Source organism: Antechinus flavipes, chromosome 2 (assembly GCF_016432865.1).
Source record: "Antechinus flavipes isolate AdamAnt ecotype Samford, QLD, Australia chromosome 2, AdamAnt_v2, whole genome shotgun sequence".
Lineage (NCBI taxonomy): Eukaryota > Metazoa > Chordata > Mammalia > Dasyuromorphia > Dasyuridae > Antechinus > Antechinus flavipes.
The window spans coordinates 94,904,847-94,922,269 of record NC_067399.1 but is presented as its reverse complement, the minus strand read 5'-3'; the positions used below and the strand labels follow the sequence as shown (position 1 = coordinate 94,922,269).

At 37.3% G+C, this 17,423-nt stretch overlaps 1 protein-coding gene across 4 annotated transcripts in view; it reads left to right on the top strand.

Annotated features, from left to right (window-relative positions):
- Positions 1 to 919: 919 nt before the first annotated feature.
- LHCGR (luteinizing hormone/choriogonadotropin receptor) overlaps positions 920 to 17,423 on the top strand; it is a 77,411-nt gene continuing 60,907 nt past the window's right edge. For 2 of the 4 annotated variants that reach the window (XM_051975243.1, XM_051975241.1), the window contains exon 1: positions 920 to 1,333. In XM_051975243.1, the coding sequence (XP_051831203.1) occupies positions 1,167 to 1,333 (167 nt within the window). In that variant the 5' untranslated portion in view covers positions 920 to 1,166. The remainder of the gene's footprint in view (positions 1,334 to 17,423) is intronic. The other 2 variants (XM_051975244.1, XM_051975242.1) reach the window with 1 other exon arrangement.

The window sequence follows — 17,423 nt, the reverse complement described above, 5'->3', positions numbered from 1 at the left end:
CAACAATCAATAAAGAAAAAAAAAAAGACTATTTCAAATCACTAGGCACAGAATGGCAGAGGAAGGGAACATACATTGATAAAAGTACAGACAGATAAGTGTATCAGCATTTATATACATATATGCTAAAAAATAATAATAATAACTTCATGGCCCAGCAAACATAATACAAATGAATTAAAGCAAAAATCTCTTTGCATTGAAGAGATCAATTACTTTGAGTTTCAAATTTCTGAGCTTCAATTTCCGGATCTGTAAAATGGGGATACCTATCCCGACTACTATTTGTCATGAGGATCTAGGATTGAAAACAATTTTTAGATTTCAATGAAATAGAAAACATTATTTTCTCTCTCCTCAAGTTTCTCATTGCAACTCTCCTTTGCTCCTAACATATGCTCCCTTGTATCATCTAATAAATTGTGCTTTGCACATAAAGTGTGCATTTCATAAAACTAAAACACCTCTCCAGTCCAGAGGTCTCCCAGTCTGCTCATTTTCCCATTCTTCTAGGATTCCCAGGGGTTGTAGATTTCTCCACTTAGACGGGAAGAGAAGAGCAGTTATATTCCAGATAAGTGAGAGTGCTATCTTTTAGTCACTAGAAAATCTTGCTCCTATTCAAGGACCCAGTTGCATTTTTAAACTTCTTTCAAATTCATAACCCTCTTTAACCTTCACAATAATCTACTATCTTTGTTCTACAGATGAGGAAGTTGAAATTCAGAGGAGAGTAATGGAACTTTGTGCTAGTTCTCAAGAATAAACAATCAAAAACAAAAAAGTAGCCATTGTCGAGGCAGGAACAAGAAACCAGGTTTCCAGATTTACTCCAGTTCTCATCCTATGACCCATAACTGGGACCACTCTGGGCTGCCCAGGAACCTGCTCCAAGGAGAGGGGGGGCGGTGTGGGGCGGGGCTGAGAGAGATGAAGCTGGGCCGTCGGGCAAGGTCCCAGTTGGAGCAGAAACGGTAATCCCTCGGATTGGAGGGTGGAGAGAGGCCTCTTTGGGAACTGATACCCCGGGACCAGGAAGCCGGCACAGGAGACAAGAAACAAGTTGCTTCCCCAAGCAGGGTTCAGGGAAGGAGTGGAGAAAGGTCCCGGGTTGGAGCCGCTGTTCCCGTAGCCCACGCCATGGGTGAGAGGCTTTGAGGAAGACAATGGGGCGGCTACTGACCCTGGCAGGGCTGCCAGGGCTGCCACTCGTGCTGCTGCTGCTCTTGCTGCTGTGGCCTCTGCCCACGAGAACGCGCTGTCCCGACTTTTGCAGCTGCAGCCCCAACGGCGCCCTGCGCTGCCCAGACGCTGGTCCGGGATTCACCAGGCTGTGAGTAACCTCAGCGAGTAGCTTTAGGGAGGGGAAGGAAAGAGAAAAAGAAGGAAAGGAGTGGACGACCCTCACGGTGCGGCTGTCAGCACCTCCTGGCCCCATCAGCTTCCCAGAAATAAAGAACAAACAGATTTGACTTCAGAGGACCTGGCTCTGCCACTTGCTCTCTGGTTGAAAATGGGCAAGAAAGTCCCTTAGCTCCCTTGGACCTCAATTTCCTCCTGGGTAAAGAGCGGATGACCTTCTAGCTCTAATCCGGGCTTTATTCTGTAACACAGCTTTCTCTTCTTTGGGGGAGACCAAAAATGATAGTTCCCTTCCCAAATTAAGAACATTAGTGATAGGAAACCCTCCCAATTCATCCCACACACTTTGCTTGCTCAGCCTTTATCTTTTGAGAAGACAATCTAGTTTTACTCTTCCAACTTTGTGTGCCAGTATATCAATTAGCGATGGGTAGTTATTGCAAGCATCAACTTTGCTGCACAGGACACCAAGTTCAATCCTTCCTCTTTGTTGGAAAGGAAATATGAGATGGGGAGGAGGGAGTTGAGTAGATAGGGGAGGATATTATTGATCCGAAAAAGCAAAGAAAGCTAGCCACATTTTCCATCCACTTTCACCAAGGCTAGATGTTGGCAAAATTTGCTAAACAAGAGAGTTCATCTCTCCTGCTTCGATTCAAGTTCCCCTTAATGCACGCTTTCCCATAGGGCCCCTTTCCTCAATGTCTTTGTGATTTCTTCTCCATCTCCCTTTTCAAGCCTATTCCCTGAATATTATTTTTATAGCATTCATTCACCCTTTTAGAGTGGATTTGTCACTAGACGGTATCTTTTCCAGAGATGTGTTATAGCTTAGTCTAAACTACCAGCACAGAAAAAGGCTTTGTCCCTATTGAGTAAATTTGGAGCATATGTATAAAGGTATTTTTAGAGTGAGACACAATTGTATTAAATGCAATACCAGATCTCTGCTCGATTTCCCCTCAAAAAAGTGGGAGAAGAGGTGCGTGCGTGTGTGTGTGTATGTGTGTGTGTGTTGTGTGTGTGTATTTTAAGTTTAATTTTTAAATAAATTACCTCCTCCTCAGAGAGAGTAAGGGAGAAATACACTACTCAATAATGTCCTTTGGAAAATCTCTTCTCATCTCTTTCAATTCATATGTCATAAATATAAACTAAAGCTTGAAGGGGCTTCAGAAGTCACCTTGGTCAAGACAAAACTGAAAAAAAGAAATGCCTTCTTTGACATAGCTAATAAATGGTCATCCATCTTTGCTTAAAGAACTCACCCCTTCCAAAGACAGCATATCCCATTGTGTGAATTTTCTCAAAGACTTTCCCCCCCATAATCTTAAACCTTTATCTGCCTGTTTGCAATTTTAAATCTTTGCAAGTAATTGTGCCCTCTAGGGCCAAACAGAACAAGTCTAATCCTTTTTCCAGGTGACAACCCTTCAAATCCTTGAGGACTGCTAACATTTCTTCCCTCTAAGATTTCTCCAGGCTAAACACCTCTTGTTCTTTCAACTGATTCTCATATGGAATTAATTCAAGGTCCTTCAGCCTCCTATTTGAGCTCACTCTGGACAATTCCCCACTTCTCAATCAATTTGATTGATACAAGCATTTATAAAGTGACTACTGTGTGTGTGTGTGTGTGTGTGTGTGTGTGTGTGTGTGTGTGTGTACCAGGAACTGTTAGGAACTAGTGACATAAAGACAAAAAAAGAAAAGAAAAGAAAGAATCATTGGTCTAGAAATTAGCCTAGAAGAAGTTTCATTCAATGGGAGGTGGAGGAAGAGAAACACAAAAATCACATATAGAGAGATAGGAACCTAGATATATAGGGGAACAGATATATCGGGAGACCATTACCTAGAGCACTTAGGAGTTAAGTGACTTGCCCAGGGTTACACAGCCACTCCATATCAGAGGTGAGACTTAGAACAAAGTCTTCCTGGCTGTGAGGCCAGTTTTCTACCCTCTATACTAATTGACATTTGTACACATATAAATATATACAAAATAATTGTTAGGGGACAGAGGGTGGCAAGGAAATATTTCATGTAGGAGATGGCATTTGAGCTAAGTTTTATCAATTTCCTCTGAATTCCTGCTCACTAATTTTAGGAGTAAACAGCTCCTTCAAATTCTTTAAATCCCCTGTAAAATAAACCTACTTGTAAAATAAAGCTAAAGATATTTGGTCTTAATGAATAAAGACCTTTATAAACTTTCAAGTGATATAGGCATAGAAATCTAGATGAATCTATCAATATAGATAGGCATCTATATCAATTGATTGATCTATCTATAAGCAGGCTTCATCTGTATAGGATTCTGAGAAGTCCTCCGGCTGCCAGTGAGGAAGTTAAATCCAGTGGAATCAGAAGCAGAACTGCCCCATTCTGGGCAAGGATGGAAGTACACACAGAATCTGAAGAAGTTTGGGGTGGGGAGTAGAGTGAAATCAGCCAGCCCTTTTCCCTTTTGGCTTGTACTTGGCTTTGCCCTTGGAAAGGACTTCTGGCTGATGATTGTTCCCATTCAGACTGCTGCCTCTATTCCATCCCACTTTTTCCATGTTCCCAATGGGTCATGCCTTCCCAGTAATTACCAGTTCAGTAGCTCTGTTTTTTTAATATCCTGTGGACTCAATTTTCTCTGTAGCATCGCTGGGGCTGCTGAATTTCTCACTGTGACAAAATGTACTGCAAAGTCTACAACATGAATATATGAACTACTTTTATTGCCATCCAAGTTCATATAACAAGCAGCATATCCAAGGTCTCCTGATTACCAAACCACAGTTTTTTGCATTATATGGATTACATTATTTAGACAGGACAATTATTGGGTTAAAGGATGTTGAGAAGGAGGAGAGAGTTCCCTTAGAAGGTAGATGTAGTAGATGAAAAATGTCTCCATAAATTTTTAAGTGCCAGTCACTTCAGGCCTTAGTAAAATCAAAGGACCCCCAAAAGTGAATAACAAGGGGATGTTAAAAATGTATTCAGATCAGAATTACCTATCATCACTGAGATAAGCTTATTGCTTACAAATGCTTTAAATGGTAGTTTTCAAGTCTTTGCTCCATCTTCATATTTTAAGTTCTAGGCATTTGAAATATAAAAATAGAGTTTAGAGATTCTTCCAGTGTGATATCAAGAAATAGCCTCCCACATTCTAGTTCATCTTAATTAAGGGGAAAACAGTGAACTTGTAGCTCATAAAAGGGTTGATTTTAAATTTTTCCTTCTTTTCTCATTAGTTCCAGGCAACCAGAGGGAAAAGAAAAAAAACAAAACTCTCACCTTGCCCATAGTTATATAAAGATCTTTGTCTCTATGACAACAAAAAGGTTGATCTACTTGATATGGAAACAGCTTCTAAAATCTGTTAGTAAGAAAATGCTAATAATAATTATGGCTCTTTATTCTTTGCATGTTGTGCCTATTGAAAGATTAAACTTTTGACTTTATTGGAAGACAATATGATGAATTTTTAGAAGAGTAAAAAGCTTGCTGTTTGCACTGTTCTATAGTAATGGAATGATGTCAGCCTCCTGACATTGTTACTAAATTTTTTTCTCTTCTTTTATCTTTAAATTCAATTCATTAATTGAACTCCTTCTTTGTACCTAGTCCTGTGCTGGATACTATGGATTCAACCAAGTGAGCTTATTTGGACACTATAAATAAAAGAGGAAACTTACATTTTGGTTTGGGAGACTCATGAAACAAAGAACAGTTATAGAGAAAATGTGTTGTATTAGAACCAGCCTGAGTCAGGAAGATCTTGTTGCCATTTTGGCTTCTGATATATATTGGTTATGTGACATTGAGCAAATCACTTCAACAGTGCCCACAAGAGACTTGCTGGGACTATAAATTGCAGAACAGTTGCTAATCTGGCATTTTATTGGCACAGATCACTAGCAGTGAAGTCAGGAAATTCTGGATTCAAATTCAGCCTGAGACATTTGCTACCTGTGTGACCTTCATACTTAACCTCTGTTTGACTTAATTTCTTCAACTATAAAATAGGGATAGTAATAGTACCTTCTTCCCAAAGTTGTTGTGAAGCTCAAATGAGATATATCTGTAAAGTGCTTAATACAGTGTCTATCATATAGAAGATACTATATCAGTGCTAGCCATTGTTATGAATCAGTGGAGGGAACATCCTCTCCAGGAGTCTCTTGACCACTGAAAGCACAAATCTGGGCCCAAAAAAGTATTACAGAACCAAAATGGATGGCGCTAACCCTAAGTAACAAATGAATTTGGAGAAAGGAAAGCTTACCTTGAGCTGGAGGAATCAGAGAAGGTTTCAGAATAGAAAGTTCACCTAAAAAGCTTTCTGATAAGCTGAGAGGATGGAAGGGTTAAAAAGAATGTCACGTTCAGACAGACCATCACAAAGGATCCCTATCATATAAGCACCTTGCCTACATATAGTAGGTTTGTAATAATTATTGGGAGGAGAGAAAGAGAAGGGAGGCAAGTAGATTATAGGGTTATTCTAGCCCCAAAAAATTCATGATCAAAAAAGTCTTAAGTACTTACTAATACAGGGGAATATACAAAAGAATGTCATACGTATAGTCTCTAGCTAACAGAGATTTCTGATAAAAGATAGAATTACAGGTACCAAAAAATTATGTGAAGATGGCAGCATGTTGGGCTAGCAAAGCCCAAATCCCCCCAAAACACCTTAGTGAATCTCTAAAAGTGGGTAATTAGATGACACAGTAGATAGAGCACCAGATCTGGAGTCAGGAGTCATCTTCCTTGTTCAAATTCACCTTAAATACTTTACTAGCTATGCAACCCTGGCTGGGCAAGTGATTTAACGCTGTTGGCATCAGTTTCCCCATTTGTAAAATGAACTAGAGGAAGAAATGGAAAACCATTCCAATATCTTTGTCAAAAAATAAAGAAAAACCAAACCAATGGGGTCACAAAAAGATGAACATGACTGAACAACAAAGCTCTAAAAATGCACCAAAAGGAGCAATGATATTGAAAACTAAAGAGAAATAGCTTAAAAGTTTCTTTTAAAAGAGTCCACCAGTGAGTGTTTATTAAGTGCCTAGGATGTGCTAGAATACCTGGGTTCGAATCCTGTGTTTAATGTAACATATATTAGCTGGATGACCATGGCCAAGTCATATAAATTTTCAGTTCCCCAAGATTACTTCCTAAGAAGATAAGTTAAGGATACAGTTGTATCTGTGAAATAAGTTTCTATACTGGAAATTCACACACAGAGATACAAAGAGGATGAAAAAAATTAACATGTAATGTGCTCTTTTCTTTTTTTCTTTCATCACATCAATCCTATTCAGTCTTTTGAATCTGTTCTTGCCTTTCATCCATCACTCTAGTGTAGGACCTCAATATAGTAATATATCCCAAAAAATCTCCTCTCTAAGCATTCTTCCTATTTTCTGGGTCACTCCTCTAATCAGATCCTGTTTTCTACTGCCATATCAATATTTCCATAATACAGTTCTGATCATTTTACCCCTTGATCAAAAACTTTCAGTGGTTCTCCATTACTTTCTAGGTAAATTTCAAACCTCTTAACTTGGCATTCAAAGCTCTCAAAACTTTGCACTAATCAATTTTCCCATCTATTTCCTACCACTCTTCTTTACTTTTCCTAGTTACATACACTCCAGGAAAACTGACAGTGGAGCTTTCTATCAAAGGGTCCTGGGGTGAGAAAGAGAGGAGGAGGAAAGAAATTAAAGTGTGTCACTTTGTGTCTAGGACAAATAGCCTTTCTTTTCCTGGATCCCGGACTTGAAAGAGTCAAGGCCAGCATTTTGGAGAAAAGAAATTCAAGAAAATCAAAACACAAGAGGTCAAGCCATCCACACAAATAGATAGTTAGACCTCTTTGTGAGACTTCTCATGGGCCTATTTCATAAGGTACTTGATATCCTTTAGGGAGAGGAAAAGCACAGAATGGGGCCGAGTCCAATAAGATAAAACTTAATAGAGATAAATATAGTCTTATAGAGGTTCAAAAACAGCTCACAAGTATAAGATGGGAGAAGAATGGAAAGAAAACTTGTTGTGAAACAGATCAGAAGGTTGTAGTGGCTTACAAGCTGAATAGGAGTCACAGTGTGAGTAGCAAATTTAGCCCACATTAAGAAAGGCACGAGAAAAAGCATAACAAATAGATAAAAAGCTGCTCTAGGAGTCAGAAAGACCTAGGTAAAGGTCCTCTACTTGTTTTGTGACCACAGAGCAACTCACTTAATCTTAGTAGCCCCCAACTATTCTAAGGAGGAGCTCCTATCTACAGAGGAATTGCACTATCTGTAATAGTGAAATGAGTTGCTACTATGAGAATTCCCCATCTGAATACAATCACAGATTCAGGTGAATAAAATTATGCATTCTTCTTCCTGTCTAACCCTTCCAAACACTGCTCCCTCCCCCCCCCAAAAAAAAAGAGAAAGAGGAATTGTGCCCTGACAAAATGACATAATAGATCTATTATATATATTCTATTCTGATTAGACCAACATGTGAAGTGCTATGTTCAGTGCAGGTCAGCACATTTCTGGAAAGATAGGTTTTAAACTAGTGTCCAAAGCAGGGTAACAAGAGTAATAAAATCATAATCTCTACTGATCCCAAAAGGAAGACCAAGAGCAAGAAGTGGAAGGAGAAAAACAAAATTAAAAAAAAAAAACACTTCTTAAAAATGACAGCTATCCAAAGAGGTCTGTCTCAGGAGGTAGTAGGAATCTCTTTCTCTCTCTCTCTCTCTCTCTCTCTCTCTCTCCTCTCTCTCTTTCCTCTCTCATTCTTTCTCTCACTCTCTCTCTCTCTCTCTATCTCTCTCTCTCTTTCTCTCTCTCTCTCTCTCTGTCTCTCTCTCTCTCTCTCTCTCTCTCTCTTTCTCTCTCTCTCCTCTCTCTCTTTCCTCTCTCATTCTTTCTCTTACTCTCTCTCTCTTATTCTCAATCTCTCTCTCTCTCTCTCTCTCTCTCTCTCTCTCTCTCTCTCTCTCACACACACACACACACACACACACACACACACACACCCCCAGGATGCTGTAGTGGGAATGTCCAAGTATAGGCTATACTTGATGAGTTCTTCCATCTCTAGAATTCTATACTGTGGTCCATTAATAGGACACTTTAAAGCCCCAGGCAGACTTCCTAAAAATTTCACAGAAAATGCTATAACCATAAAGCTACACAATTGCTTTTCAGTTTTAGACACTTTGTCAACATAGGGGTATGGCAATAATGCTGTGCAAAGAGTCAGAAGACCAAGGCTGTTGGGTCACCTCTGAAACTTTAGTAGCTATGTGACCTTGAAGACAGTTATTAAACTATTCTGAGCCTCAGATCCCCATGTAAAATGAGGCTTTTTCTGTAAAATAAGGAAACTATATTATATAGCATCTCTAAGGTCCTTCTTGGACCTAACATTCTAACAGTCCTATGGCCACTCTTTTCTTTCTTGATTATTTTTTCCAAATCCCAAAGCAGAAAAGCCAGAGAGATTGTTTTAAGTTCTGTTCTTATCCTTGCTTTATCTCTTTAGATTCCATTCCTTCCTTTGAAAAAAAAGACAAATTCAACCTTCAAACCTTCAAAATCTAATCTACCAGGATAACTACACAAGGATTTTTGTTCAATTGTGTTTCATGCATATCTCAAAATTAGGATTTCTTCCATAAGGATCCAGCCACTAACCAGCACAGCCACCTTGACAGCTGGGAAGTGATTGACTTTTGGATCTACAAGGCTTATCTGTATTGGGATGTAGTGTTATTTTGAATGAGCCTTGGCTATACATGAGTCATATTTAATAAATTCTTTTAAAATAATGTCATTTTTGTAGTAGTTAAAATTGTACTAAGTAAGTCTTTTTCTCACAACAGGCCTATAAATCTCTATATTCAATAGAGAAGGAAACAGTTTAATTATCTTACCCAGCACTATCCTAGCACCACCCAGGTTTCTTGATTCCATGTCCAATTATGCCATGCTGCCTCTCAAAGTAATTTGTGCCAAGTGCCATATGAATGGGACAAATAATAATAACTGTTGACATTTGTATAACGCTTAGAAGTTTACAAATGCTTTACTTACAAAGTGCTATAGGTGTTCAGAGAAAAACAGTTTACCAGCTGGATATAAACAGAAGAACTGGGCTCGCAAGGATGAAGTCACACAATGGCATTCTGGTAACACAATTATCTGACAAAGGTTCTTTTTAAACAGGAAACTTACATGATGCCTTACTGCCTGATTGGCTCCCTACAGGTGAATCATATGAGATTAACCCCGTTTTATAGTTGTGAAAATTCAATCTCAAAAAGATCACTTTGTTTAGCAAAATAAACAGAGCTATAAGCTCCTTGAGGGTGAAGATCATGTCTTAGTGTTCCTTATAGCTTCATCACTGTCCACCTCACTACAAGAGCTCAGCAAATATTTCTGGATGAATTAAAATACAAAGTAGGAGTATTGAATGATATTCTCTGAAAAGTTCAGAAGCAAACCAGTTTCTGAATCATTATCAATTTTTTTTCGCCTGCCAGTGATATATTAGGTAACATTGACCCAGAAAACATAGACCAAGATATTTTGCTCACAATTTAATTTTTTTTAAAAAAGGTAATCCTCTTTAAGTACCAATACATGATGGAAATTTCTCTCCAAATTCATCTTCAAACTCATTAATAACTTGTGATTCACTAAGTTGGAGCTAACTTCCATAATATACAACTCTCCAAAAGTTTTAAGTGTCTGGAAACAGAGGCATGTAATGAAAGAGCGTCCTGAAGCATATCTGCAGTGTCACTGATGTGACAACATAATGATATTCTCTGCTCCTGAAAAATACTTTTGAGAAATCATTACAGTTGATGCAGATGTTCCCCAGGGAGAATTCAACATATAGTTCTATTTACCAGAGTTATTCTTGTCATGTCATATTATTGCTGGAAGAGCTCTGGTTTGCAGGAGAGAAGGGTTAGAATAGTTGTTTTGTTTCTTTAAAAATTAGACTTTAAATGGCTCTTTTTGAATGTACTTGGATATATTTACCATTTTCCTCTCAGGCTTTTTTTTTTTAATTTAGACGTTGCATAAATGACTTGGAAAAGCTATTATACAAGAGATCTTGATAAAATGTCTTTGTTCACATTATAGTGGGGGAATTATCTATGCTTAGGTACTCTTAAAAAAAAAACTGTCATGGTTGACAGTCAACCCAATCAACCAAATACAAAGGCCAATGAAAGGATTCTGATTGGCTTAGTTCTTTTTAAATAGGAAGCTTACATGAAGTCCTGTTGCCTGATTGGCTCCCCAGAGATGAATTGTGTGTGATTAGCCCTGTTTTATATTTGTGGGAACTGGTCTCAGAAAAGGTCCAGTTTGTTGATCAAGATTAGATTACACAGAGGCAGAGATGAAATTCAAAAGAGTGTTCTTTCCCATTGCATGAGGTGACTTCGCAACTACTTTCAGGAAAAACTAAGGGGTAGAAAGTTTTCTTTTCTTGACTTTATATGTCTTCTTGTTTCACAGGGATTAGTGAAAGATTGTTACTTAGCTACTCAGGAAAGGCTCGGGAAGAAGAAGGAGAAAGAAGGTCTTCTTCCAACTCTTGACAGCTTTACTAATGACTAAGAATATGAGCCTGTCACTGAGAATAGAGTTAATGGTTAATTATGTGGCCACAACAGCTGTTAATAGTGCTATGCCTTATGTATGGAAATAGGGAATATGCCCAGTGGTGAAATTCATCCCCTAGCTTTGGGGTTTGTCTTCCAGAAGTGGCCCTGCTAAGGTGGTCCTTTATTGAGAAGAGGAGGAGAAATGATAAGAGAGGAAGAAAATCTGTGGATATAGGAAGGTTGGATATCCTTGGGGGAAACTGCCCCATCCCTAATTCAATTCACTGCAATTTAACAAGGTTTTATTAGAATATTTTATCTATGTGGCAGTCCCACTGATTGGGTGCTGAGAAGGGAAGGGAAAGTACAAAAGAAATAAAATTAGTCATTAATTCAATTCAATTTAATAAGTATTTATTAAGTACCTACTAGGTGCTGAGAACTGTATTAAGTGCTAAAGATACAAAGGCAAACCACAGTCCTTGCCTCAAGGAAATAATATTCTATTGAATATAAGAAATATTCATATAAGAAATTCAAATTACATACAAAGTAATTTCCTAGAGGTAGAATACAGGTTTAATAAGAAGGGCAGGTTTTTTGTTTGGTGGGTTTTAATATAGTCTTTCTAAAAATCTGAGAATACTAATATCAACTCGCACACTGATGTGGCATGTCACTGAGCATAGCTCTCTGTCCTTCAAGGTTCTAAAGGTACCCCCTAAGAAATTGGGGGTGTCTCTTTTCTGATGCCATTGGCTCAAGCTTATTCCACAATGTTCTTATCAATGCTAAATACCAATGACTAATACCCCAGTTTCATTTTAACCAATTTCAATTATCTCTTACAAAGGAATATTCACTCCAAATATATAACAAGAACAGAAATCCCTGTCCCTGATAATTCAGGACACATTTACCCTTATTCCACCTCCATCCATAGAGATAGTGGGTTCTGTCTCAGTTTTGCTACAAGACACTAGCCCCACCAGTTCACTTCTAAATGCTCTCTCTGGGTTTCCTTAATCTATCTATGCTAGATCAAACAAATCATTCAGGACATTTTCCCTTATTGTCTTAGCTAGCCACAAAATCTGGCACAGATTCTGGCTCCCAGACTTCTCTGATGGTTCACTATTCTGATAAAAGTTCTTTAGGTCATCGCCATCTCCAAATCTTTCACCTAAAAGAGCACATTCATAGAGGCAAAATATGATGGCCCCCAGATGGCCCAAAGTTTCTCCCATCAGAGGTGTTGGAAAATTTACAAACTGCTAACTCATTAGAGTTGATGATTATTAATCTGATTTTACAAGAAGATGTTTTGGGCCAGAACCTGAAACAAGGTAATAAGTAGAACTAATTGATACAATGCTTGTGTTTACACCTTTACTCATTGGAATTCACAAGTATGGGAGATTCACAAAGTTAACTGTGTAACTTTGTGAATTCACACCTCCCTTGAGTTATCACTTTGTTTCAAGTTGAGTTAACACTAGGATTCCAACATCTCTCCCCTCATCCCTTCTGTCTCTCTCTCTGTCTCTCTGTGTGTCTCTCTGTTTCTGTCTCTCACTTCTCTGTCTGTCTCTATATCTGTCTCTCTCTCTCTCTCTTTCACTATCTCTGTTTCTCTTTGTCTCTGTCTTTCCATCTTTCTCTGTCTCTGTGTCTTTGGCTTCTCTCTCTCTCTCTCTCTCTCTCTCTCTCTCTCTCTCTCTCTCTCTCTCTCTCTTTCTCTCTCTCTCTCTCTGTCACTGTCTCTGTCTCTGTCTCTCTCTTTCTCCTGTCTAGTTAGTGCCTTTGGAATACATCCCCATTGGTTCAGCCAGTGAAAAATTTGACATGAGATGACTAAAACCAATTATAGAATGTCTACACATGCTACAAATTGGAAAGCCGGGCCATTCTGTTTCATGCTATCATGCCTGTCTGAAAGTAAGCTTCCAGTGAATTAGACAGATAGTTAATTGCTCTCACTGCCCATGCTCTATCGATGGAGCTCTCATTGGTCAGTTCCCTGTTACATTAACAGAATGAAAGGGTTCAGGAAAGCATGATAGAAGGGTTGGAAAGAATGAAACACCAGTAACAAAAAGAAGGGTCTATTACAGATGGGTAGATGGGAACAGAGTGGCCCAGTGGAGAGAGTGCTGGATTCAAATCAAGATCTGAGTTCAAATTTGACTTTAGACACTATCCATGTCACTCTGATCAAGCCATTTAACTGTTGGGCTGCTTCAATTTTCTCATCTGTAAAATGGGAGTGATATTAGCTCCCACTTCCCAGAATTGTGAAGATTTTTTAAAAGATAATATTTGTAAAGCCTTTGCAAACCTAAAGTGTAATATAAATTATCATTTCTAATATAACTTATAAAGCTATCAATCAACAAATATTTGCTGAGTGCCTGTATCAGGTAACAGTACTATAATAGGGGGACATGAAGTAATCATTTGTAAGTACTTAACAAATGCTGGTTGATTAATTGATTGATCCATGCCTTATGAACTTTACAATTTAGTTAGATGGAATATAAATATGTGAAATGTTACATAATTACACAAGTGATAAATAATAGGTCAATACAAAAATGAAAGAAATATCCCCATATAGTACTTGATTAATCAGCCAATGAATGTGCTTTAAGGAAGAATTTGACACCCAATTCCCTAACTTTTCATTATTATAACTTCTCACTCTCAATATTTATAAAGCACTATGAGATTCACAAAGTACTTTCCTTCACAATTCCATCACAATTTTCCTTCACAGTACAACATGGCATATATTGTATTGTCCTCATTTCACATAAGAAGAAACAGGCTCAGAAAGATTAAGTTCTCTAAAATTAAAATCAAAGATCTTGACATAAACAATCAGTCAAAACCATGGACATTTACAATATTAAATGTTAAGAATCCTATGAGCTAGAGTTAGCTGAAGAAGCTTTCTGGAGGAGGAATAATACAAACTGAATCTTGAAAACCTGTACAGTCTTTATGTTCTGGGAATTTATGGTACCCTTGCAGGATCAAGATGTACATACATGAAACAACTGGAGGATAATCAATAATAATATGCCATTGGTTGATAAATTGGATGGTCCAGATTGGTTTATTCTTGATGAAGCCATGTTGACACCCTTGTGCTCATCACATCCTCTTTTAGATTTTCCCTAACTATCCCTTTAAATAATAGCTTCTCAAATTTTACCAGGAACCAAATTAAGCAAAGAGACTAGAGTTTGCAGACTTTTATTCATTTCCCATTAGTCCCATTCAAGCCATCAACAAGTTTTCATTAAGCACTTATTACATGCCAAGCATGGTGCTAACAACTAGGGCAGAAAAGAAAAACAAAAAGACTCCTTTCCTTCAAAAAGTTCAAAATAGAATGACAAGAAATTATGTACACAGGAGATATATATATGTGTGTGTGTGTGTGTGTGTGTGTGTGTGTGTGTGTGTGTGTGTATTATATATTTGATATATATATATATTTGAAAATTTGGAGGTCATCCCAGTGGAAGCCTTGAGGGGGATCAGAAAAGTCTTCTTGCAGAATGTGGACTTTGAGATGAGCCTTGAGGAGGCAGATATGAGGAGACTATTTCAGGGATGGAAGGGGGAGACATGGGGGAGAGGAGCCAATGAAAAGCCTGCAGAAAAAGGTGGAACTCTGGAGATAAAGTGTTATATCCAACAAACAGCAAATTCCTTCATCTTGAATTTGAACTTAACAATAGAAGTTAAATTCTCACTTACTGTCTTATTATCTTGGGTTTCATCTCTCTATTAGCCATTTTTATTCTGTCCTCTCAAGTGCAAAGTGGATATGTTGAAAGAAAAAGAAATCCAGAACCAAAATTAGAACTGAATGTTCAGACTTCTCATGATCAAAAGTAATCATTGTCCCATTAACCCTGAATAAAAAGCAGTCTTATTGACATTTTGATTATCTTCTCTTCTCTATCTAATATGGAAAAGGAAAAAAAAATATTTTTTGTTTTCTTTAGCTTTCTTTCCCAGTGTCAGTTCATTCTGAGCTTAAGTGATCCTGACACTATTCTTAGAGAACCATGTGACTGTTATGTATTCATCCCATTTCCTGATCTTCAATATATCTTCTACATATCTTTAAAAATTTAAATTCCCTGTACATATGCTCAGGACAATCCTCTTTTTGCTCTTCAATGGAATTGTTTTTCTGTATCTTGGAGTTATTATTCTTTGTTAAGTTTATTTTTAATTCATGTATTTTTGACATTCTTTTTTAAAATTTTCAGTTCCAAATTCTCTCATGCTCTCCTATCCCCCCCTACTTATTGAAAAGGCAAGCAATATGATAACAATTATATATGTGAAGTCATACAAAGCGTATTTTCCTATTAGTCATGTTTCAAAAAATAAAAAGCAAGAAACATTAAAAATGAAAAATCATGTTTCCAATCTGTACTAAGAGTTCATCAGATCTCTCTCTGGAGGTGGACAACATTTTTCATCATGGGTCCTTTGGAATTGACTTGGATCATTGTCTTGATCAGAGTAGCTAAGTCTTTCACAATTGATCATCCTTACAACATTGCTGTTATTGTGTCCAGTATTCTCCTGGTCCTGTTCATTTCATTTTGCATCAGTTCATAGAAACCTTCCCTGCTCATCATTTCTTATACACAATAACATTCTATCACAATGATAGACCACAACTTGTCCAGCTATGTCCCAATTCTCTCAATTTCCAATTCTTTGGCACTACAAAAAAAAACTGCTATAAATATTTTTGTCCTTTTCCCTTTTCTTTGCTCTCTTTGGGATACAGATCTAGTAGTGGTATTAGTGGACCAAAGAGTATGTAATTTTATTGTTCTCCAGAATGTCCAAACCAGTTCACAAGTCCATCAACAATGTACTAGTTAATGTACCTTTTTTTCCATATCCCCTTCAGTATTTGTCATTTTTTCTTTTCTATCATATTCACCAATCTGATGTTTGTGACATGTAATACCTCAGAGTTCTTTTAATTTGCATTTTTCTAATGGTGATTTTGAGCAGTTTTCCATGTGACTATTGATAACTGATTTCTTCCTTCTAAAAGCTGCCTATTCATATCATTTGACCATTTATCAATTGAGGAAAAAACTCAATTTTATAAATTTGGCTCAGTTATCTTTGCAGATCTTATTCTTCTGAGCTTACCTTTCTTCCTGAACTGAAAGCCCTATAGAATTTTATTCAATGGGAATCCTACCCATCCTTGCTGTGAAACCTTTGAAATACATTCTCCCTAAAATCTCCAGTGCCTATCAGACCAAGCCTCTGTTCCTCAAAAACAATTTCTAAAATAGAATAGCTATTTCTGCCCAAGAATCCCATCATTTCTAAGAAAGTTGGTTTCAGAAAAACCTGGGAATACTTATAGGAACTGATACAGAAATAATGAACAGAACCAGGAGAAATGTTCATACAATAAGAATACTACAAACACATGAATACACACACACACACACACTGCTGAAAGACTTAAGAACTCAAATCAAAACAATGACCAATCATGATTCCAGATGATAGATAATGAACCATACTACCCATTTTGCAAGAGAGGTGACAGATTTAGGATAAGACATTTTTTGGATATGGATAATATGAAAATAAGTTTTGTTTGACTATGCATATTTATTATAAGGACTCTGTTTTCTTTTTTTCAGAATAAGAGAATGTGAGAGGGGTACAAAATAGATTTTTGTTCATTGAAAAATTAAATTTTAGAGAGAAGGAAGAGTAAAATTAAAGATTTGCAACTTTGATTTCTCTTTTTGGTGAAGAGGGTCATTGCTTCTTTTACCTCTCAAAGAAAGAACTTATCATCAAGAAAAACCAGAAAATTATTAGCTTCCCTGCTTTGGACAAAGTTTTCTAACAAATGTTTAAATAATTAAATTCTCCCATCATCCTTCTCTCTTATGCCTCTGTCATAACCCTGTGTTCTACTTCTCAAACTACAAAACTGCTCTGTCTCTGTAGTACATGTACTAGTACTCTGATAATAACATCACTTCTCTTTCTGAGCTTTTTCCAAATGTTCTATCCTGTGCTTCCCACAGGTTCCTAGATTTTCTTATATGAGTATAGTTTCTTTATATACAATGATACTTCCCCCTCTGATCTCCTCTATTCCTTTACCTGTCCTAATTTTTTTGCATAAATTATTACCTTGAGGAGACATATTACAATTATTTCTTCTCAACAAAGTTTAATGATTCCTAAGAGACAAAATTTGTCTCTTGTATTAGTATTTTCTATATTTTGTGTATTTGTTTCTTAGGCCAGATGTGTGAAGCAAAGGATGAAGAGTTATAGTAAGAAATACCTGTGTGATCCCAAGCAAGTCACTTTAATCTCTATCTGCCTCAGT